This window comes from Rousettus aegyptiacus, unplaced genomic scaffold (genome assembly GCF_014176215.1).
Source record: "Rousettus aegyptiacus isolate mRouAeg1 unplaced genomic scaffold, mRouAeg1.p scaffold_m13_p_7, whole genome shotgun sequence".
NCBI classification, from domain to species: Eukaryota; Metazoa; Chordata; class Mammalia; order Chiroptera; family Pteropodidae; genus Rousettus; species Rousettus aegyptiacus.
In genome coordinates, this window is record NW_023416310.1 from 103,056,486 (window position 1) to 103,081,088 (window position 24,603).

Sequence of the window (24,603 nt, forward strand, 5' to 3'; positions counted from 1 at the left end):
TTTATATAATACTAGTGGCTTAGTGACAGAAAGAGAACTAATTGTACACTTTTAAATGTAATCTGTTGGATAAACACTTCAATAATGATTATATTCTAAATTGAAAATAAAGAGAATGGGAAGCTAACCTTGCCAGCACGTTTTACACAAGGCAATATGAATGTTTCTGTAAAGCATAGTAGATTTTTAGAAAATTAAGATAAAAATGTTAACACAGGTATTGGTCATTTCATTTACACAATATTTCTGCTTCCTGAAGACGGTTTGCTATGCCTTCTGAAATGTACTTAATTCTTTCTAACATCTTATCTCAAGTAACAATCCTTTTCTGGAACTAACTGAAAAGGAAAACCAAGCTTCTTGAAGATAAGCTTGTTTCTTGTATAGCCTCTCAAAATGTTTTAATATTTCAAAATAAATGAAAACTTCTCTGAAAAGACTACAGACCTGTGCCCAGACTGAGGGACAGAGTGAAGAAATAAAATAGTCACTGTGGTCATGCTGCGTAACTACTAACATAGAGTAGGCTGAGCCCCGAGGAAACAATTCTCAGCAGCCTGGGAACTTAAACTTTTTGGACTTTCCAGTCCTGCATCAATGCCTGGATATATATCTGGATGTATACCACACCTCCAGATAACCCTCTGATTATGCCCTGGCACATAGAAACAAACACAAAGAGGCTAATAAAATGAGAAAACAAAGAAACATGCCACAAATGAAACAGCAGGAGAAAACTACAGAAAATAAGCTAAATGAAATGGAGGCAAGCAATCTACCAGAGACAGAGTTCAAAGTAATGGTTATAAGGATGCTCAATGAACATATGGGGAGAATGGACGAGCACAATGAAAACCTTAACAGAGAGATAGTAAGCATAAAAAAGGGCACAGAAACCATAAAAAAGAACCAGACAGAAATGAGGAATACAATAACTGAAATGAAGAATACACTAGAAGGATTCAACAGTAGATTGGACGAAGCGAAAGATCAAATCAGTGAATTGGAAGACAAGGTAGCAGAATACACTTAATCGGAACAACAAAAACATAAAAGAATTTTAAAAACTAAGGATAGTTTAAGAGATCTCTGGGACAATGTGAAATTTAACAACATCCGGATCATAGGAGTACCTGAAGAGAAAGAGAGAGAGCAAGGGATTGAGAATCTATTTGAAGAAATAATGACAGAAAACTCCCCTAACCTGGCAAAGGAATTAGACATACATACAAGTTCAGGAAGCACAAAGAGTCCCAAACAAGAGGAGATCAAACAGACCTATACCAAGGCACGTTATAATTAAAATGAAAAAGGTCAAAGAAAAATAATCTTAAAAGGAGCAAGAGAAAGGAAACTAGTTACTTACAAAGGTACCCTCATAAGAATGTCTGCTGATTTTTCAATGGAAACTTTGCAGGCCAGAAGGGAATGGCAAGAAATATTCTAAAAATCTACAATCACAAATACTCTACCCAGCAAGGCTTTTAATTAAAATGGAAAGTGAGATAAAAAGCTTTCCAGACATGAGAAAGCTTAAGGAATTCATCACCAACAAGCCAATATTACAAGAAATGTTGAAAAGACTTCTATAAAAAGAGAAGGGGTAAAAAAGAAACTAGAAATAGCAAATATGAATAATAAAAGAGCAGTAACAATGTACCTATCAATAATCATTTTAAATGTAAATGGATTAAATGCTCCAATCAAAAGACATAGGGTAATCGAATGGATAAAAAAAAACAAGACCCATGTGTATGCTGTCTACAAGAGGCCCACTTCAGATCAAATGACTCTCACAGAGTGAAAGTAAAGGAATGGAAAAAGATATTTTGTGCAAATGGAAATGAAAAAAAAGCTGGGGTAGCGATATTTATATCAGATAAAATAGACATTAAAACAAAGGCTATAATGAGAGACAAAAAAGGACATTACATAATGATAAAGAGATTGATAAATCAAGAGTACATAACCCTAATAAACATATACACACCCAACGTAGGAGCACCTACATACATAAACCAATTACTGACTGACATAAAAGGAGAGATGAATAGTAAGACACTCATAATAGGAGACTTAACACCCTATTGACATCAATGGACAGATCTTCCAGGCAAAGAATCAACAAGGAAACAATAAGCCTAAAAGACATTCTAGACCACATGGATTTAATAGATATTTTCAGAGCATTTTACCCCAAAGCAGCAAAATATACATTCTTCTCAAGTTCACATGGAATATTTTCTAGGATAGACCACATGTTAGAATACAAATCAAGTCTCAATAAATTTAAGAAGATTGAAATCATATCAACCGTCTTCTCTGATCACAATGGTATGAGACTATAAATCAACTACAAGAAAAAAGCTGGAAAATACACGAACACATGGAGGTTAAATAACATGCTACTAAACAATGAATGCGTTATTAATGAGATCACGGAAGAAATCAAAAGATACCTAGAGACAAATGAAAATGAAAATACAACAACTTAAAATCTATGGGACACAGTCCTAAGAGGGAAATTCATAGCAATACAGGCCTACCTCAAGAAACAAAAAAAAAGCTCGAATAAACAGTCTAAACTTACACTTAAAAGACGAGAAAAAGAACAGCGAACAAAGCCCAAAGTGAATAGAAGGAAGGAAATAATAAATATAAGAGAGGAAATAAATGAAATAGAGTCTAGAAAAACAGTACGAAAGATTAATGAAGCCAAGAGTTGGTTCTTTGAAAGGGTAAATAAAATTGACAGACCGTTAGCCAGACTCATCAAGGAAAAAAGAGAAAGGACTCAAATAAATAAAATCAGAAACGAAAGAGGAGAAATAACCACGGACTCCACAGAAATACAATGGATCATAAGAAAATATTATGAGCAATTATATGCTAACAAATTAGACAATCTCTAAGAAATGGACACATTCCTAGAAACACACAATCGCCCAAGACTGAGTCAAGAAGAAACAGAAAATCTGAACCAACTGATTACCACTAATGAATCGGTAATCAAAAAACTCCCCCAAAACAAAAGTCCTGGACCAGATGACTTCATAGGTGAATTTTACCAAATATTCAAAGAATAATTATCACCTATTCTTCTCAAACTATTGCAAAAAATTCAAGAAGAGAGAAAGCTTCCTAACTCCTTTTATGAGGTCACCATTATCTTGATTCCAAAACCAGGCAAAGATATTACTAAAAAGAAAACTATAGGCCGATATCTCTTATGAACATTGATGCAAAAATCCTCAACAAAATATTAGCAAACTGAATTCAGCAATACATTAAAAATATCATACACCATGATCAAGTTGGATTTATTCCTGTGATGCAAGGTTGGTTCAGTATCCACCAATCAATTAATGTGGTGCACCATGTTAACAAATCGAAAGATAAAAACCATATGATCATATTGATAGATGCAGAAAAAGGGTTCGACAAAATTCAGCATCCATTTATCATAAACACTCTCAGCAAAATGGGAATAGAAGGAACATTCCTTAACGTAATAAATGCCATATATGACAAATCTACAGCTAACATCATACTCAATAGGGAAAGGCTAAAGCATTTTTCTTAAGGTCAGGAATGAGACAAAGATGACCACTTTCACCACTTCTCTTTAACATTGTATTGGAAGCCTTAGCCACAGCAATAAGACAAGAAAGAGAAATAAAAGGCATACAGATTGGAAAGGAAGAAGTAAAACTCTCGTTATTTGCCTATGACATGATGGTATATTTAGAGAACCCTAAAGATTCCACCAAAAAACTGTTAGAACTGATGAATGAATTCACTAAAGTAGCAGGTTACAAAATAAATATTCAGAAGTCAGTGGCATTTTTATACACCAATGATGAACTTTCAGAAAGAGAAATTAAGAAAACAATCCTAATTACAATTGCATTGAAAACTATAAAATACCTGGGAATGAAATTAACCAAGAAGGTAGATAACTTGTTTTCAGAAAATTATGTCTTTGAAAAAAGAAATTGAAGAACATACAAATAAATGGAAGCATATACCGTATTCATGGGTAGGAAGAATCAAAATCAATCAAATGGCCATACTACCCAAAACAATCTATAGATTCAATGTAATCCCCATCAAAATACCAATTATGTTTTTCAGAGAGAAAGAACAAATAATCCTAAAATTGATATGGAATCATAAAAGACCCTGAATAGCCATGGCAATCTTGAGAAAGAAGAACGAAGTTGGAGGTATCACAGTACCAGAAATAAATCCATGGCTATGCTCACTTAATATATAACAAAGGAGGTAAGAATATACAATGGGGCAAAGACAGTCTCCTCAATAAATGGTGTTGGAATAATTGGACAGGCATATGCAAAAAACAAAACAAAAACAAAAACAAAAACTGGACCATCTTCCTACCCCATATACAAGAATAGACTCAAAATGGATTAAAGACTTGAATGTAAGACCCAAAACCATAAAACCTCTAAAGAAAACATAGGCAATAAACTCTCCGATACTACTAAGAGCAATTTCTTTTCAGATATATCTCCTTGGGCAAGGAAAACAAAAGAAAAAATAAACAAATGTGACTACATCAAACTAAAAAGTTTTTGTACAGCAAAAGAAGCCATCAACAAAACAAAAAGACAATTGGGTGATTGGGAAAGATATTCGCAAATGATACATCTGATAAGGGGTTAATATCCAAAATATATAAAGAACTCATACAACCCAACAACAACAAAAAAACAATCCAATTAAAAAATGGGCAGAAGTCCTGAACAGATACTTCTCCAAAGAGGAAATATAGTTGGTTAATAGACATATGAAAAGATGCTCAAGGTCACTAAACATCAAAGAAATGCAAATTAAAACCACAATGAGATATCACCTCACCCTGTCAGAATGGCTATAATCAATAAACCAAAAAATAACAAGTGTTGGCAAGGATGCGGAGAAAAGGGAAGCCTCATACTTTGTTGGTGGGATTGCAAATTGGTAAAGCCGCTATGGAAAACAATATGGAGGTGTCCCAAAAAATTATATACCTTTGACCTAGCAATTGCACTTCTGGGTATTTATACAAAGAAAACCAAAATAATAATTTGTAAATATCTATGTACCCCAATATTCATGGCAGCACAATTTACAATAGCCAAGATATGGAAGCAACCTAAATGCCCATTTGCAACAACACGGATGGACCTTGAGGTTCCTATGTTCAGTGAAATAAGTCAGAGAAAGATAAATACCGCGTGATTTTACTTATGTGTGGAATCTAAGGAACAAACAGAGCAAACTAATCAAAAGCAGACTCACAAATATAGTGGACAATTTGGTGATGGACAGAGGGGAGGAGGGTTGGGGGGTTGAGAGAATGGGGTGAAGGGTTAAAAAAGTACTAATTAGTAGTTGATAGATGGTCACAAGGATGGGGAGCACAGCATAGGGAATGCAGTTAGCATTAATAAGTTGGCAAGGTGCAGGGCCAGGGGAGGGAGGGAGCAATTTGGGGGATCATTTTATGAACTGTGTAGATATCTAACCAATGTACTATATACCTGAAACTAATTAAAATAAATGAATTAATTTAAAAAAATAAAAATAAACTGATAAAATTTGTTAAGCAGCAATAAACAATGTGCAGATTAAGCAGCCAGTCGAATTAAAATACAGAAGTATAATTTTTTTAAAACAGTATATTGTTATAATTCATCTATTTTATTATTAGTTATTGTCACTAATCTCTTACTGTGCCTGACATAGGACAGTTTTTAAATCCATATTAATAATTATGCATTGCTACCAATTTGAGCGGCAGTAGAAATGTAAAGTCACTCTTTTCAGGGCGTAGCTACCAAAAAATTCAATGTGAAATACACTGCTTGCATTTTAAAGAATGGTTATCACATTCTAGAGTAAATGGAAAAGACATTGGTGGTGACTGACGTTAGATATACAAATTTTCCCAGAAGGGTTTTATGAACATACATGACAGTAAGAAAACTGGGTCGCTAATGTTATTTACTTCATTCATTTAGCAAATATTTGAATTGGCTGTTGTGTGCCCAGTACTTTTCTAGGTTCTGAGAATTGAGGAAAGAGTCAACACATCTGTTCTCCAGGAGCTCACGTTTTAGTTGGGTGATGTAAAGCTGTCAATAAACTTGAAAAAGTAAATACAAATTTCAAATACAGGCAGATCTCAGAGATATTGCAGATTAAGTTCCAGACCACCTCAATAAAGCAAGTATTTCAAAAAAGCGAGTTGTAATCTTTTTGCTGGTGGAGGCTCTTGCCTTCCATTTGTGAAAAAACACAACATCTGTGAAACGCAATAAAGAGAACCCAGTAAAACGAGGTATGCCTATAGTGGTAAGTGCCAAGGAGAGAGAAAGAGGATGGCGGTGTAAAGAGTAACACAGTCAGTGGGTGGCTACTTTAGATTGAACAGTGAGTGAATACTTTTCTGCAAAGCAGGTGGTATCTGAGCTGAAATACAAGGGATGAGAAGGAACTTATCACATGAACATCTAGGAAGAGAGTGTACTGAGTAGAGGAGCAGCAAGTGCAAAGGCTGTGAGGTAGGGCATGCGCTTGGGGTGTTTAAGCAAAAAAGGGAACACCAACGTGATGGAACATAGTGATAAGGTGAATAATAACGGGACATAAGGTCAGAGACTTTGGCAGGGGGGCAGTTTATATGGAGACCGGATCATCTAATGCTTTGTAGACAGTGGCAAGGAGTTTGAATTTTATTCTAGGTGCAATGAGAAACTATCAGCATATATTTAAGCGGAGAAAGGATAAAGTGTGATTTGTCTCATAGAAGGAGCACTCTGGCTGCTATGTGAATTGACCTTAGAGGACAAAAAATGAAAACAGGTCAACTGGTTAGGAAGCTATTGCAGCGTTATAGGCAAGAGCATAGGCCTGAACTAGAGTAGAATCTGTGGAAGAGATAAAAGAGTGAATTCAGAATATATTTTGTAAGCAAAAGGTTGACATGACATTAATGATATAAATGGACATGAGAGAAGAAAATTATGGATGTTGGGACTAAATAACTTCGTGGCTTTGATGCCAGTATTTGAAATGGAGAAATTAGATGGGGTGAAGATATTGGTAATAGAGGGTTTTACTTAAATTAAATTTTTTTTTAATTGCAGTAAAATACACATAACAGAAGTTTATCATCTTAACCATTTTTAGCTGCATAGTTCAGTAGCATTACCTATTCACATTTGTTGTATAACTGTTACCACAACCATCTCCAGAATTCTTTTCATCTTGCAAAACTGAAACTCTGTACCCACTGTACACTAATTCTGCACTTTCCACTCCCCACTCCAGCCCCTAACAATCACCCTCCTACTTTCTGTCTCTAGGAATTTAACCACTCTAGAAACCTTATATAAATGGGATCAGTGAGTATTTGTCCTTCTGTAACTGGCTTATTTCACTTAGCATAACGTCCTTAAGGTTCATCTGTGCTGTAGCATGTGTCAGAATTTTCCTCCCTTTTAAGGCTGAATAATATTTCACTGTATCTTTTATGTCACAGTTTGTTTTCCCATTCATCTGTCAATGGACACTTAGGTTGCTTTCACTCTTTGGCTATTGTGAATAATGTTGCTATGAACATGGATGTATAATATCTTTTCAAGTCCCTGCTTCCAATTCTTTTGGGTTTTTCCCAGAAGTGGAATGTTTAGATGATATGATAATTCTATTTTTAACTTTTTGAGGGTTGCCATGCTGTTTTCCAGAAGGACTGTACCATTTTACGTTTCCAATGACAGTGCGCAAAAGTTCCAATTTCTCCACATCCTCACCAGCACTTGTTATTTTCTATTTCTTGTAGTCGCCATTTTAATGAGTGTGAGGTGATATGCCATTGTAGTTTTGATTTGCATTTTCCAAATGATGGTGATGTTGAAGATCATTTCATGTGCTTAATGGCCATTTGTATATTTTCTTTGGAGAAATGTCTATTCAAGTCCTTTACCCATTTTAAAATCAGATTGTTTTGTTATTGTTGAGTTGTAGGAGTTGTTTATTCTGGATATTAACTTTTATCAGATATATGAATTGCAAATATTTTCTCCCATTCCACAGGTTGCCTTTTCATTGTCGATCGTGTCCCTTTATGCACAGAAGTTTAAATTTTGACGTAGTTCAATTTATTTATTTTTTCCTTTCCCCCTGCAAGTTTTATTTAAAGCATAAAAACAAACTTATATTTAAATATATTAATATTTTAAACTTATTTCTCAATATAAGTTTGGAGACAGCTGGATTATGAGACCAAAGATCATAGGAAAGTTCATGTGAAATATCAGTTAAGGTGTTACCCACAGCTAGATAACATTTAAAGCCATGGATCTGGGCAAAATCACCCAAGAGAGAAGACACATGGGAACACAGTCATCTTAGAGTAAGATTCCATAGAAAGATACCAATAAGCCTGACCAAGTTAAATTTGGGTAATATAAGTTGGATAATATAAGTTTTTTCCTATAAAAATGTTTCAAAGAGGTTATTATTTCTGATTAAACTAATATTTTTAGGAAATTATACAAAACAGTAACAAGAAAGTAAACATCTTTCTATCTAGCATAAGAGCATAAACTCTTTACCAGCATCTTATTTTAAATACAGCGAAGAATCTTATGTGTTCCATACAGCATGATCTTAATGTGCTCTTCTGAGTTAGATGCCAAGCTAGGGTGGAAATTAGAAAATCCTGGGCAAGTATCAATCTTTTCTGCTATTGTATTATTACAGAAAATAGTCCTAACAATAGCCCATGACATTGCCGAGTCTTCACAGCAGCTCTATGAGGTAGATATTCTTATTGTTCTCACTTTACAGACAGAGACCAAAGAGACATTAAATAATTTACTTAGTTACTATAATTAGTATGTGGTGTGGCAGGCCCAAATTAGAATTCTAGTCGGCCTGCCTCCAAGCCTATACCCTTTATTATTAATGCTACATCTCATTATCCTGAAAAACGAAGTCCAGCCCTCAGCCCTTGTTAACTAATTGCATGCAGTCTCTTGAGGCTTCCCACCACCGCAGTCCCATTTTTGTGTTGGTGAGTGCCCAGGAGGGATGATGCTAATCCTGTCACCTTAATTAGGCTGACCTGCAGTCTCTTCTTTTGAACACTCTAGATTTTAACACTGTGCCAAGTTTTTATATACCCCCAAATAAAAAAAAAAGAAGGTAGATGACCACAGCATACTAGGACCAACAGAAGTCATCATGTTTTATTTCCTTTTCTCTTCAATCTAGGCACTACAGTCTTTTACTTCAATCTCGATTCCTCCATTGTCTTGTCATTCTACTCGCCTGTACTGCATACCAGTCCTACCCTGGGACACAGGGGAAAATTACACAACCATGTGAATTGGTGTCTCTCGAGATTTACATTTGCAATCATAGCTGGACCCTCAACCCACTTGACTCTCTCCCAACTCACATGTTCCTCTGACCCATCAGTGATCCCTTAACTCAGCAGCTTCCTTTGAGAGTGAAAAGTAAAATGGTTTGGCTTATCTTAGATTTTGCAAGATGAGTAAACGAAAGGACCAGGGTAGTGGTGTGAGTGAATAGAGGGGATCATGAGGTATGAACTGGAAAGAAAGGGGAAGGACGTCAAGGTCAGAGCTGAAGGGTTGGCAGGAAAACAAAATGGCCAGGTATGAGGTTGTTATTGTGACTGATGAGGCCCTCCAGGGTGTGTCCTTGGCAAGGAGAGATTGAAGTACAGGTAAAGGTCAAGTACTGTGAGGCTGAGGTGTATGGTTACTCAGCTTCCTGAGCACAAAAGGCATCAATACCTCGGGCTGGGTTCCAGATAGCTTATAGAATGCGGACGAGCAATTGGGCACCGTGGGTAATAGCAACTGGAAGGTACAGAACAAACCTGGAAGGAGGCATTTTATAGGTGTGCAAGTGAAGGCAGTCATGGTTTGGAAACATCAGCGGGAAACAAGGAAAATGCTGAGACTTGCCTGACTCTGAAGTTTATAAGAAGTGGAAAATGAACAGGCCTCATCTGAGAGAAAGAAGTGGAATGTTCAGGAAGCCGAATCCCCGTCTAGGTGTGGGTGTGGGGACAGCAACCAGGGATCCGCTTGCAGGATTGAAGGTCATTGGTCCACAATAGAGTGGTGGTTTCAGAAGACACAGTAGCAGGGAAGGCAACAGTGGGAGGGCGCCTATGCAGGGACCAGGAGCCTAGAGGGGAGTTAGAAGGAGAGTATTTGACAAGAAGGAAGATACTTGCCACATTGGAGAAAGATCATCTCAAGGTTCTCAAAATCAGTTTTAAGACTTTTCTGTGGCAACACAGAGGCATTGGGTGATGTAGTTCAAATCCTCATAATATTTTACTATCCGTTCAGTGGTCTGTTAAATATAACTTCAGTGATAAGGTAATTTGCTTCAGCAGAGTTAGTTTGGCTTGGTCTAAATCAGGGTAGAGGTGACTGTGGCTCAAGTTGAGAAAAAAGAGAAGTATAAAAATGCCCAAGTCTGGATGGGAGAAAATAATTTTGACCTGGGTTTCAGTCCCACAGAGCTCAGCTCCACATGGGGCACTGGTCCAGTTGCTGCGGAGACTAAAGTAAACATTTATTACCTGTCTAGCCAGAGCACACTGAGAGCGAGAAGAAGTTTGCATTTTTCATGATCTTCATCTTTGTTTCCAAGACCTCGTACACTTAGATGACACTAGATAAAAGTTTTTATTTTTAAACTTCTTATAGTTATAAAAGTAATTTATGTTATTTGTGAAACATTTGTAATGAACGAAAAACTACAGAAAAAAGAAAACTAAAATAGAAGTTATCTACAACCCCTCTCCAAACATACATACTGTTAATACTTTGAGCTACTTCCTTCTGTTTTTTTTTTCATGTCTTTTAAACATAGTTTATCCATGTATGCATTCATTATTTGATTAATACTATCATATGCTGTTTGTTAATACTTGCATTATATTGCAAGCACTTTATTATGTTATTAAATATAATCCTTGAATACTGTTTTTAAAGGCTGAATAATATTCTTTCATAAGGACATACCGTTATTTATTTCACTATTTTCATACTTGTATTTTTATTGTGGTAAAAAATATATATAACTTTAAATTTTACCATCTTAACCATTTTTAAGTATACCATTCAGTAGTATTAAGTATGTTTACATTGTTGTACACAGATCTCCAGAACTTTTTCATTTGGCAAAACTGAAATCCACTAAACACTAGTTCCCCCTCTAGCCTTCCCCTGCCCCACCCTTGCTAATCATCTACTTCCTGTTTCCATGATTTCTGACTATTTTAGATACTTCACATGAGTGAAATCATACAGTGTTTGTGCTTTCATGACTGGCTTATTTTGCTTAGCATAATCTCCTTGAGATTCATCCATGTTATGGCAAGAGACAGGATTTATTTCCTTTTTTAAAGCTGCATAATATTTCACTTTAAGTATATACCACATTTTCTTTATCCATTTATCTGTTGACAGATATTGTGGCTATTGTGAATAATGCCGTAATGAGCATGGGGGGTGAAAATAGCTTTCTGAGATCCTGCTTTGAGTTGTTTTTGATATATACCCAGGAGTGGGCTTGCTAGATCATATAGTAATTCTATTTTCACTTTTGTGAGGAACCTCCATACTGTTTTCCACAGTAGCTGCACACCATTTTACATTCCTACCAACAGTGCACAAAGATTCCAGTTTTTCCACATCCTTGCCAACACTTCATTTTCTGTTCTTTTGATAGTAGGCATCCTTATTAGTGTGAAGTGGTATCTCACTGTGGTTGTGATTTATATTTCTCTGATGATTAGTGATGTTGAGCATTGTTTCATGTGTTTGCTGGCCATTCGTATATCTCCTTTGGAGAATTGTCTCACCAAACCCTTTGCCTATTTTTAAAGTAAGTTATTTCTTTTTGTTGTTGTGTTGTAGAAGTTCCTTTTACATTCTGGATATTAACCCTATGTCAGATATATAAGTTGCAAATATTATCTCTCATTCCATAGATTGGCTTTTTACTTCTCTGACACTCAAAATTTTTAAGTTAAATATCATCTCATTTGTTTATTTTTGCTTTTGTTGCCAGTTCCCTTGGCGTCACGTCCAGGAATCATTGTTATACTCAACGTCCTGAAGCTTTTCTTCTCAAATGTTTTATAGTTATAGGTCTTACATTTAGGTCTTTAATTTTTTAATTATTTTTATATATGGTGTAAGATATGGGTCTAAATTCATTCTTTTGCATGTGAATATCCAGTTTTTACAAAATCGTTTTTGTTGAACAGACTATATTTTCCCCATTGTGTAGTCTTGCTGAAAATCATGTAGGCCTTATATGCAAAGGTTTATTTCTGGGCTCTTTATTCTATTTCATTGGTTTCTATATCTGTCTTTATGCCTGTACCACACTGTCTTGATTACTGTTACTTTGTAGTATGTTTTGAAATTGGGAAGAGTGAGGCCTCCAACTCTGTCCTTATCTTTCGAGATTATTTTGGCTATTTGGGGTCTCCTGCAATTCCATATGAGTTTTAGGATGTTTTCTTCCTACTTCTGAAAAAATGCCATTGGGATTTTGATAGAGACTGCATTAAATCTGTAGATCAATTTGATTAATATGAACATTTTAACGATAGTCCAGTCTCCCAATCCATGAGCCTGGGAGGTCTTTCCATTTATTTGTATCTTCTTTGATTTCTTTTAGCAATGTTTTGTATTTTCAGGTAGAAGTCTTTTACCTCCTTTTAAAAACTGTACTTGGCCTTTTAAGATTGCAAATAATTTTATAATAAACATCTATGTGCAAAAATATTTCCTATAGCTCTGATTATTTTCTAATCATAGAGTTAACAAATAAAATTAAAAAATCCAAGCGTTTTAAGGCTCTGGAAACACTTTGTCAGTTTGTTTTCCAGAAAAAGTAAAACAATTTACATTCCCGCCAGAAGAATATAAGAGTGCATTTCATCATAGTCTCATCAACATTGAATACTGTCATTTTGTACTCTCCGCTAATGTGTTAGTTGAAAAAATGGCATCACGTTGTCACTTCAATTAGTAGTCTTTTGATTACTTGTGAAGCAGAATATTCATTTTGTATGTTTATTGACTAATGTTTTCTTGTTCGAAAACTAATAATTACTTTTGCCCCTTTTACTATAATAATGATAATACATTTATTCATTTTTTACACAAATATTTATTAGGTATCTACTATGTGCCAGGCACTATTCTAACTGCTGTAGGGATACAGAAGTGCCTCTTACAGAAGATAAGTAAGCTCCATGAAGAAAGAGAAAGACAGTAAACAATATGAAGAAGTAAAGTAGGATGTCAGAGGGTGATAGAAACTATGGAGAAAAATGAAGCAGGGATGGGTAAGGTTAGGACAGAGAGAGAAGAGGACATAATTTAAAACAGGGTGGCCAGGTAAGGATTTATTAAGCAAATGATATTTGAGCAAAGACATAAAGCAAGTAAGGGAACAAGCTATGCAGGTACCTGGGAAGAGCATTGCCACGAAGAGGAAATGTGCAGAAGTACGGCTAGTATGTTCAAAGAAGACCAAGGCTTGGGTCGCCCAAATGAGAAAAGCAATGGAGACAGTAATAAGAGGTGAAGTCAGAGAGCTACTGGCGCAGGCACTTAGAGCAGGGCTGTGGAAGCGAGGTGAGCATTCCACCCATTCAGGATCATTTCATGTCTCTATACAAGCCTTAATAAAACGGAGTAATTTCTTCACTTAGATTTTATACATTTCTTATGATGATTATTTCTAGGTATTTCATGTTTTTATGACTATTATGAATGGAAACTGATTTTTTTTCCAGTATATTTTCTAGCTGGTTATTTCTAGTACATAAAAAGTGGCTGATTTATGGACACTTCTTAAATGCCTCCACTTAAACTGAACCTCTCAAGTGTAAGAATCTTTGGTTAATTCTCTTGGATTTTAAAAATAGAATATCATTATATGCTCCTCATAATATTGATAATTTTTTATATTTTCTAATAATTTAACTTATCTATATTTTATACTATGATTTATAGTTACTAAAACCCACCCCAAATGCTGAAAAGGTACTAAAACATGTACCCATAAAATTCCTGTTAATGGAGGCCTCTAGTGTGTCACAATAATGTGGAGTGTAATATTGGCTGTAAGTCTGAGATTGTTATTCATCAGCAATTTCAAGAACTTACTTTGTAGATTTAATTTTTAAAAGTATTTTTAAAAACCAGGAATATATCTTAAATTTAACCAAATATTATTTTGGCATGTTTCAATCGAGCTAGTCTTTGAACTATCAAAGAGATAATCGTTTGGGTACTTGTTGCCTTTTTCTAAACAGATTTTAATAAGTCATCTCTTACTATCATAAACTATAAAGCACTCATACAAACAGTAATAAAAGGTAATTATTGCGTCCTTACTTTTTTTATATTTAGAGAAAGCTTTAAGAGCATTTTATATTTAGGTGTTTAAAAATTCAAATGTCTATGCATCAAAGATAACATTTTCACCAAACTAAAGTTACAAAGTGTCTGAAGTAAAAAGAATATTTATTATTAAATGCCTGTTACATGCAAGAAAGCACTATGCTAAACAGCACTACTAACTATAAAAAGATAAGCAGGGTTAGGTGCCTAGCCTCCCAGAGGCTTATAGCTGGGGACCCAGGGTTGGAGGTGGGGTGACAGAAAGGAGTCCAACTGAGTGAGGTTAACATGTACCAGAAGAGCACAGAGGAGTAAACAGCCATTGCTAGAGGAACATAAGTTCAAAGAGAGCTTCTTGGGAAGCACCTGACCTGCTCTCTGCAGGACAGAAAGCCTAGTGCTAGTGCCTAGCAGGGTAGACAGAATGGCATCAGAAAAGCTTCATCAATGGGGGAAATAAAAGGGCTGGGTAGATGAAGCTGTGCACCTATGTCCCCAATGACAAAGTATAAACTATTCTAAAACCTAGTGGGTTGTAAAATGACAATCAAAAGGCAGTATCAGTGTGTAGTAGGATATACAATACGTGTTAGAAATATGGCAATATATTACCATTTGCGACATGGGTAGACCTAGAGGGTATTATGCTAAGTGAAATAAGTCAGACAGAGAAAGAAAAATACCATAGGTTTCACTTATATGTGGAATCTAAAAAACAAAATAAATAAACAAATAAAACAGAAACAAACTCATAGACACAAAGAACAAACTAATGGTTACTGGGAGAGGAGGGGGTTTGGGGCTAAGTGAAAAGGGTGAAGGAATCAAGAAATACAAATTAGTAGTTACAAAATAGTCATGGGCATGTAAAGTACAGCTTATAGAATATTGTCAATAATATTTAATAACTCTGTATGGTGCCAGGTAGGTACTAGACCTATGGGTTGGGGAAAGAATCACTTGGTAAATTATATAAATGTCTAACTACTATGCTGTACACCTGAAACTAATATAATATTGAATGTCAACTGTAATTGGCGTTGGTTATTTTGAGGAGTTGATGCCACCAAGCAACATATTAAAAACCAGCGGCTACCTGTTTCCATGAGAATTCCATAGCACGCTGCGTCAAGTCTCCACGAGTATCTTCTTGCTATGTTATCACCTTAGCCTGCCTTAAACACGGTGAGACGTAGAGCTGGCATTTATTTTCTGAGGTTATGGTTATACATTATCCCATTAGTGGTTTCGATCTTTTAAGCTCATTCATGGAACTGAGGTTCTGCTATTGCTGACTATATGCATCCCTGGTAGGAGAGGATGCAGCTGCATACTGTGCCTGGGAAGGTGAATATTAATGGAAAGAATTGTTTTAAAAGTCTCTCTAGATCGTTGGCTTAGACAGCCTTCTTCCTGGGTGCTGACACCTCTTGAATGTGGAGCACACAAACCATTTCTACCAATATAGCTGCTTTGTGGTTTTCCTGATTCTCTGTTTACCAGCAAAATATCTCTCAAGCTAGTCTTAGGAAACGGAAGCCTTAGTCATGTGCTCAAGAAGAGCATAACAAAGGTGAACCATTCAGTTTGCTAGCTGTGAGCTGTATGTGGCCTTTGACATTGTAGTTAGGAATGGCTCTTGGTTCCCTTCTTAAAGGCCAACAGGGCATTTGAGCCAGGTTACTTGATCTCTTGCTTCATTCGCTTGCAAAACGCTAGCATCTGCTATTGATTCCTCTCAAAGGAGTGTATAAAATTTTCTGGCTAGGAATGCTGCATATAATCATTTGGTTACAGCAGTATATGCGTTCACTTCAAAAACTACTAGAATTTTGAACGTGCTGGTTCATTTATATACACATACACACACATGCACTGTTGTCGCTTAATAGTTGTGATAATACAATGCCTTTCTTTTTATTTGGATAGTAATTGTGTGTTTGGAAAATGAGTGTTAATCTTTATGTGGATTTGCCAGTCCTTAACCAACACATTTTCAAAAAATCTCACAAACCCATTCCAAAGACTTAATTAGTAAGAAGGACTCTCTAGAAATGCTTTGTTTTCAAAAATAAGGAGATCATCTGGAAGAACGCTCCAGAATTTGCTATATGACAAGCATTCCTCAACAGCAAGGTCCATTAATTGTTACAGTCAGTCCATTTCCTCAGGAAAGGCTTTTGTTTCTTCAGTCTTATGTATCTGTTTTTCAGTTCACCAAATGGGGTGGAAATTTGATCAGAATGAAGTTATTAGAACTTTGGGATTTTCTTCATTGTCCATTGAATCTCTTGTTTTTCTCCCAAATTTGAACCTGAAAGTAAGATAGATGCAAAAGAGAATTAAATATTCAAGATTCTCTCCCTCAAAATGCCAAACTGACACTGAAAAACATTTCTCCAGTCAATGAATAGGTAATTATTTTAACTTTAACAAGAACTTCAGAAGTATAGAATTGGTGTTTATGTTTTAGAATATTTGGAGCCACTTTCTTAATTAAACGTGAACAAAACCCAGAATTTACACTCTTTTAGAGTTTCCCTGAGGAAAGGATAGAGTGGTAAGAATGAAGTTCTTGGTAAATTAAAGTTGATACTGGAATAGTTGTATGATTAGAAGAAAATAGCTTATCGAAAATGGGCACTTTCTCTTAAGGATCAGAATCCATTCATGTGCAGACTTATCTTTATCATGGCTGGACACTAAAATCACATTACCTTACATAACTTTACAATGGCCATAGGCACTGTCCCCATATGATGGATGGGAATACTGAAGTTGAGTGAAAATTAAGTTTTGCCTGCAAAATTAAATTAGCCCAGATTTATGCAGATTTGGGATTTGAAGACAGGTAGTTTCCTTCTAGAATCTAAACTTCTCCGATCACACTGCTTACCTTTTAAATGTTTGCCAATCTGTGATATCATAGAAGGATATTCAGTTTTTGTCCCCATTCCCAAAAGGGAGCTCTTGAATTCCTTACAATTTCCTTAACAATATGGATAATAGGAACATTTTGTCTTTTGTTGTGATGAAGCAAATCTTGGCTGCCCCCCACCCCCACCCCAAGATAACAGGATGGGGGCTGGTTGTCAAGCCTTGAATTGAAGCCTGGAACTTTCTCCCCATCCCTCAACCTCTGTGGAGGAAGAGAGGCTGGAGATTAAATTAATAATCGACCACACCTATGTTATGAAACCTCCAAAAAACACCCCTAAACACTGGGGTTTGGAGAGCTTTGAATAGGCGTACACATCCATGTGCCGGGATGGTGGCGCTTCCCATCTCCACAGGGACAGAAGCTCCTGCACTCTGAACCCTTCTGGACCTCACCACATGTGACTCTTTATCTCGCTGTTCATTTACCTCCTTTAGGAAAGTGTTTTCTTGAGTTTTGTGAGTCATTCTAAAATTACCAAACTTCATGCAGGAGGAGGGTTTTGGAAACACCCGACTTCATAGTCAAGTTGGACAGAAGGGTGGATCACCCGGGGACCTAATACTTGCGATTGGCACCTGAAGTGAGGGCAGCCTCGGGAGACTGAGCCTTAAACCTGTGGAATCTGATGCAAACAAACTCCAGGTAGTCAGTGTTAGAGCTGATTATATTATAAGACACCCAGTTGGTGTCAGAAGTGATTGATTGATACCAGAAGGAAAAACCCCTGCACAATCTCATAGGCCAAAAAAATACTACTGAATTGTTTATTTTATATATTTCTATTAATGTGAATGAGCATTTTTCTTTCATACATAATCTGCCACTGAATTTTTTTCTGTAAATTGCTTGTTTATGACCTTTGCCAGTTTTCCTACTAAGTCGTTCATCTTTTTTTCCACTGATCACTAAGAGCTTTTGTATTAGATGTGCCAGCCCTTTGTCAGCATGCTGTGTGGCAAGTAGTTTTCCCCTGCTTGTTGACCTTTGTCATTACTTATGGTGCTTTTTCTTGCTGTGCCAATAATTTCTAAGATTACCTAATCAGACATATCACTCTTTTACTTTATGGCCCTTTGTTTTTTATATCATGCTCAGAAAGTCCTCTAAAGTTGTAAAAATATTTATTTATATTTTTTTCTGATATATTTTTGATTTTACATTTTAAGGCTTCAATTTTTAATCTTTCTGGAATTTATCTGGATGTATTTTGAAGTAGGATTCAAGTTTTTATTTATCCAAAATGGCTAGCTGAATTTTTAACACCTTTTACTGAATAATCTAACGTTTCCCTACTGATTTTGAATTGCTACTTTTTATCATATACTGAATTCTCATATTTTCTTGAGTTCAATTCTGAACTCTCTTCCAGTGATGTCTAGTCCGGTGACATCAGCACGCTTGTTAATAACCATTGCTTACTTTATTATCTATATTAGTGACTCTATGGAGAACCTTCCTGGCCATTCCTGCAAGTTTATTCTCTCTGAGGAGTTCTGGTATTATTTTTTAAAGTTCCACTTACCATTTCACTTTTTGCATCTGCTCTAAGGTCTCTGGTAGGGCCATTCCAAAACTTTCAGGGAAAAACAGGGTGACGATTCCTATCAGGACCATCAGGCTGCCCATGAGGATGTAAGGCAGGACTCTGTTGTAAGCGCCTGCAGCGCACAGGACATATGACATCATTTAAATACAGGAATTCTCCAACTGCTCTCAGGAATCACTGTGTAAAGGCGGCAAACAGAATTCGAGAGCAGTTTTGAATCTGAACATTTTCAGAAGTTAAACAGTATGCAAAACACATTTTCTTTTTTTTTCTGGCAGATGCCACTGCCTCTACATTCCCATAATCATTTACCTACTTGATTTTGCATTATCGGGAGGTCCTTCATGTCAACTGGCATTCTCCAAGCTACCGCTTAATCGCAGATGTTCCTTCAATAGAAACCTTTGCCTAGCAAAGTTCTCCTCTGAAGGGGGAGGTAATTAGAGATGAGGGTAAGGGCACACCAAGAAGAGAGAAGCTGACCAGAGTGTTGCAGCGACATTATGGCTGGTGTGTTCTTTGTTTTTGCCCAAACCAACAGGCCGCAGTGGAAGGAGGCTAGGTCCACAGAGTCACGAGATTCTAAAAAAAGTCTAAATAATATGTTCGATCTAATTTAAATCAATAAATGTCAGGCACTGTGAAAACACAGTGCTTTGGTTTCTCTTTGCAGCATTTATAAATCTTGGTTTTGTATGTAATTGGGAGAACCACCCCACCTCCCCTTTGTATAGCATCACTCAGGAGAATAATAGATCCTTATTTTGCTTCTCTTCTACATACAGAGATGACAGGAACAACATATCCAAGAATTTTATTCTACAAAAAAACATTAGTCCTGAAGCTTCTCTGAGGACGCTGTGTCTCTAACAGGAGTAGCAAGTGTGGAATAGAAAGCCTTGTCTTGGACTCCTCCATTTTTTTTTTATGTGCCAGTGGTCCCCCACTAAACCATATGAGCATGGTTTGAAAGTATAGGGAAGAAAAGAGGGGAAACAACACCGTTCTGTATAATAATGCGCTTTTTCAGGTTTTGTTCAGGGTGGCTGTGCAGAGCAGGTTTAAGATAGGATCATGTTTCTCTTCCCTGTAAAGTATGAACGTGCCTTTTCTGAGAATTCATATGTGTGTGTGCGTGTGCGTGCATGTGTGTGTTTGGACCACTAGGTAACCAGTGGATGACCAGGAAGAATGAGGCGGTATGTCTACATCACTCATCAGTAGAGTCCATAATGAGGATCAGGCTCAAAGCACCAGATCCTGCATCCAGTGGACATCCCACTAAAGTCCCTCTGGAGTGTTAGTCCAGACTGGTAAATATGATTTAAAAACTAAAATTTCCCGCATTGCAAAAAATCTCATCAAGTCAAAATGTAAACGATAAACTAAGAAAAATGTTTACAACACATACAAAAAGCTAATTTCTTTCCATTCTAAAGACCTCTTATGAAGCAAAAATAAAAAATTGAGTAAACGATCAGAAAGATGGGAACAAGACATGAAAAGTCAGGTCACTGAAAAATAAAGAGTGTCAATAAATATGTGAAAAATGCACCACCTCATTCATAATTAAAGAAATGGAGATGAAAGCAACAATTATATCCATTTTCACATAACAGATTATCAATGATTAAAAAATTGAAAAATCCCCATTTTTGGTGAGGATACGGTAAAATAGACGCACTCTCATGTACTGATAGTTGAATCATAAATTGGTACAAGAATTAGAGGTCAGTTTGGCAATATCTATGAAATTTTTTAGTTTTCCTTCCAATCTATGAATTCAAATATATGTAATCAAACAAAGGGTGTAAGGGTATAGAGAAAATGTTTACTGTAGTATTATTTGTAATAACAAAAACCTGAACATGGTCTAAATGTCCATTCATTGAGCCTAGTTAAATAAATTAAGTATATATACACATTGGAAGACTCTTCTAACTGAAAAGAAGGTAAAAGAGCTATGTATACACCAATAAAGATATTCTGATTCTGTGTTAAGTTTAAAAAATTGTGAAACAATATATATAATTTTGTTTGTGTATTTTTAAAAAACATATACACATATATATGTTGTGCAAAACAAAATATCTGAAGGGCTACTCACCACAATGTTAATATGAGTTACTATTAGGGCCATGATTTGAGGAGCTGAGGGGGAACAGGTGAACTTGTACTTTTTCTAGTACTTTCTATGCTGTTTGAGTCTTTCACCATGAAAACCTATTACTTTTGTATTTAAATTGAGAAGATGCTTCTCACTGAGGTACACAAAGTTGGGAGCGATGATGCTGCCCACTCTGGAGGCCATGGATGTGATCCCCACGGCCATGTTCCTGACCAGGGTTGGGTAGAGCTCTGCAGTGAAGACATACAGCATGGAGAAAGCAGAGGTGATCCCGAATTTTCCTAACATCATCGGACCAATGGACAAGAAGTTGTAGTCTGGAAAAGAGACATAGTGTAAACAGAGGTGTGATATATTTTAGCAGTGATATATTCTTAACTCAGTTGCTTTTATTGTCTTTGCTTGTGTGAAAATGTTTTTATAATGTAAAGTTATTCTCCAAATAACACTCTCCCTTCAAATGTCTTAATAATTGCCCTGGACAAGATAGATCAGCATGCATTCAGTGACCTTTGTCCACTTGTATTTGTTACAACAGTTTTATGGTAAGTTGTTAGTTTGTTACTATAGTTAAGTTTAATTTTCAAAGAGAAGGACCCATCCTTTCTATCTTGTTTCTTATTATTAAGAAATTTATATTTCTATGTGTAATACTACGTATCAATAACCTATTCCCTTAACATTTTAATAATATGAGAAGGTTAGACATAAGGGGAGAAGGGAGGCATGTGTCCCTTTGTGTGTCCATTAATTACTCAAACATTACTGATAAAAAATCACTGAATTTGTACTGGAACTGGCATGTACTGCCAACTCTAACACGTCAGTACACCTCAGAGAAAAGGTTTGGAAGTATCAAGAAAGTACCAAGAAATTTGGAAGCAGGGTTGTAACTTAAAGAAAGAGATTCCAGGGTTCAGGTGAATGTTTCCATGAAGGGAACCACTGGACTCTTCCTCTTCAGGTGATGATTTCCAATTCTCCCAAGCTGACTCATCTGCTTGAGGGGTGTTGTTTTGAACACATAAAATTACATAGTGAGCTATCACTTGTCTAATTGACTGATGAATAGATTATGATGTAAACCTTGATTTAACCTAATTATTGGTCATTGCTCCATGTTTATGGAGCAGGTAAGAAGTTAACCAATACTGACAGCTTAAGGGAAAAGATCTACACCTTGATTTAACCTAATTATTGGTCATTGCTCCAAGGTGTAGATCTTTTCCCTTAAGCTGTCAGTATTGGTTAGCTTCTTACCTGCAGGTACCCATTGACTTAAGAGAAGTACGCCTCCTCCGAAGAACAGTACCCCAGCTATGATATAACGCCTGGGCAGGGTTCGCAGGAGCAGCCAGGCTGTAATGTAAGCTGGAACTTCAATCAAGGCAGAAAGGAAACAGTGCAGATAGGCATCTCCATGTAAATTAGGAGCAATGAGAGAGAGACAGAGCGAAGTAACTCACTGAGGTGAGCATCTGAAAGACAAAAGAAACAACACAAAAATTACAAAAGGATAGCATGAATCACTCGAAAAGTTCATAATGGTCAAAAATTGTCTAGATTTGTTTTCCTATCAGTAGCCACTAATCACACATGGTTATTTAAAAGTAAATAAAAGTAAACAAAATCAAAGAGTCAGTTCCGTGGTTGCACTAGCCACATTTCGATTGTTTAATAGCCACATGTGTCTAATGGCTACTATGATGGACAACACAGATGTAAAACATTTTCATCACTGCAGAAAGTTTTATTGGACAGCACAAGTCTAGGTATCCCAGTATGCGACAATACCTATCCCGGTCTAGTTAACTTTACATTTCAGTATTACCTGAACAGTTAGTACATCCTCATTCCCTTATTTAAAGAAAGAATGTCAGTCACATCAGTGGACATAAAATCTACTTAATTCTTACCAAAAAGAAAAAAAATAGAAAGAAAAATAAAGAAGGAAAGAAGGAAGGAAGGAAGAAGATATATAGGTAATACAGTGGGATCCGATTGATTTTAGTAAAATCAATTAAATTTTACAGTAAATTCCAATCGATTTTACAGTAAATTCCAATTGAGTTTCGTAAAATTCACTTTAGGGAAAAGAATAAAAGTCTCATAATGCTTCAAAGTATCACAAAATACACACTGCATTTCCTGTCATCGCAGTTAACTTCCACATAGCCTTTTCTGTGGAAAATAAGTACACTAGTACAGACTCCCCTGAGCAGAAATTAGTTTATTATTTATTAAAAATTTTCAATTACAGTTGACATTCAATATTATGTTACGTTAATGCCATTCTCATTATTAACATAAATGAAAAGCAGAGGATATCTGAAAAATCTTTTCAGGAACACTGTCGGGTAATTTTATACAAAACTCTAGGCTGGGTAGCACAAGGGCTAACCCAAAACAAAACAAAAAAATTAAACTTTATTGCTCTAGGAATCTTAGTGATTTTCACCTGTGGTAATAAGAGCAGTTTAGGCCCTAAAAAAAGACTAGCTGCGGTCTGAACTGACTAGTTACGATAATCATCTTTTTTGTGTGTGCTGCCATCGTGGAGTGGGTATGTTCTTTTTTCCTTCTTCCTCATTTCTTGGCAGATCCATTACTAAATCTAGTCTACAAAGTCAATTTATTATTTTTATGCCTTAAAATCAATTGGGAATTTGCAATTAGCAAGCGTGAAAAGCTTGTCAAAACTCTAATCCTGGCCGTAGGGGTTCGGGTTCTTCTAACCTCACTGTTCAATTGCCAGTTCAGCTTCAGGAAGCAGGAGCTGAATTAGGATCTCAGCTTCAGGCACCAGGGACATCATTTGTCTTAATCCCAGTAACCTTAGGAGTGTCAGAATACTGCAGACTTTAATATTGTTCCCTGTAACTTTTTTTTCTTTCAATTTTCAGTTCCATGAAGTGAATTGAGGCATTTCCAAAGAACTTAGAATTTCATAATTTTTATTTTGTTTCAGGAAGACCCAGGCCTTGCCTGGATGTTCCCTTAAATTAAATAAAATTGGTTGTATGCTTATCTGCTATATGTCACACTTCCAGATCGCTTATTACTTACCATAGCAGCAAAGACATGATGGTTATTGTGGAAATATTCTTAGTCCTGAACAGGTCCAGAATGAAAACTGTCTGCTGCTCCAGGGGTTTTAGCTCCTGTAGCTAAAATAATGCAAATAACCGTGAGATTAAGGGATAACGAGGAAGTATCTTTGTCCATGACAACATGGAAAAAAAACTTATGTGTATAACTCTTAGTTCACCTTGAATGTTCTTAGAAGTCTGGAATTTGTGGAGAATAAGGATGTCTACATATATGATGCATAATTCTAACACTTTAAAATGTTTGTGCCCTATTCTAGACAGCAACTTTTTAAATATATAACATTACCTCCACTGTTCTTTTATAGAAAGCCTAACTGCTAGCATAACCTTTCCTTGACTCATATGAGCTCATCACTGTGGGTGACCTGAATGACACTGAGCTGTGAGCCTTA

At 36.1% G+C, this 24,603-nt stretch overlaps 1 protein-coding gene across 1 annotated transcript in view; it reads right to left on the reverse strand.

The window, feature by feature from the left end:
• Positions 1 to 15,238: 15,238 nt before the first annotated feature.
• Positions 15,239 to 24,603, reverse strand: part of LOC107497041 (solute carrier family 22 member 4-like) — a 41,076-nt gene continuing 31,711 nt past the window's right edge. Inside the window, 6 exon segments of the mRNA XM_016118416.2 lie at positions 15,239 to 16,800; positions 18,950 to 19,085; positions 21,236 to 21,418; positions 22,362 to 22,536; positions 22,538 to 22,579; positions 24,164 to 24,268. Coding sequence (XP_015973902.2) covers positions 16,725 to 16,800; positions 18,950 to 19,085; positions 21,236 to 21,418; positions 22,362 to 22,536; positions 22,538 to 22,579; positions 24,164 to 24,268 — 717 coding nt within the window. The 3' untranslated portion in view covers positions 15,239 to 16,724.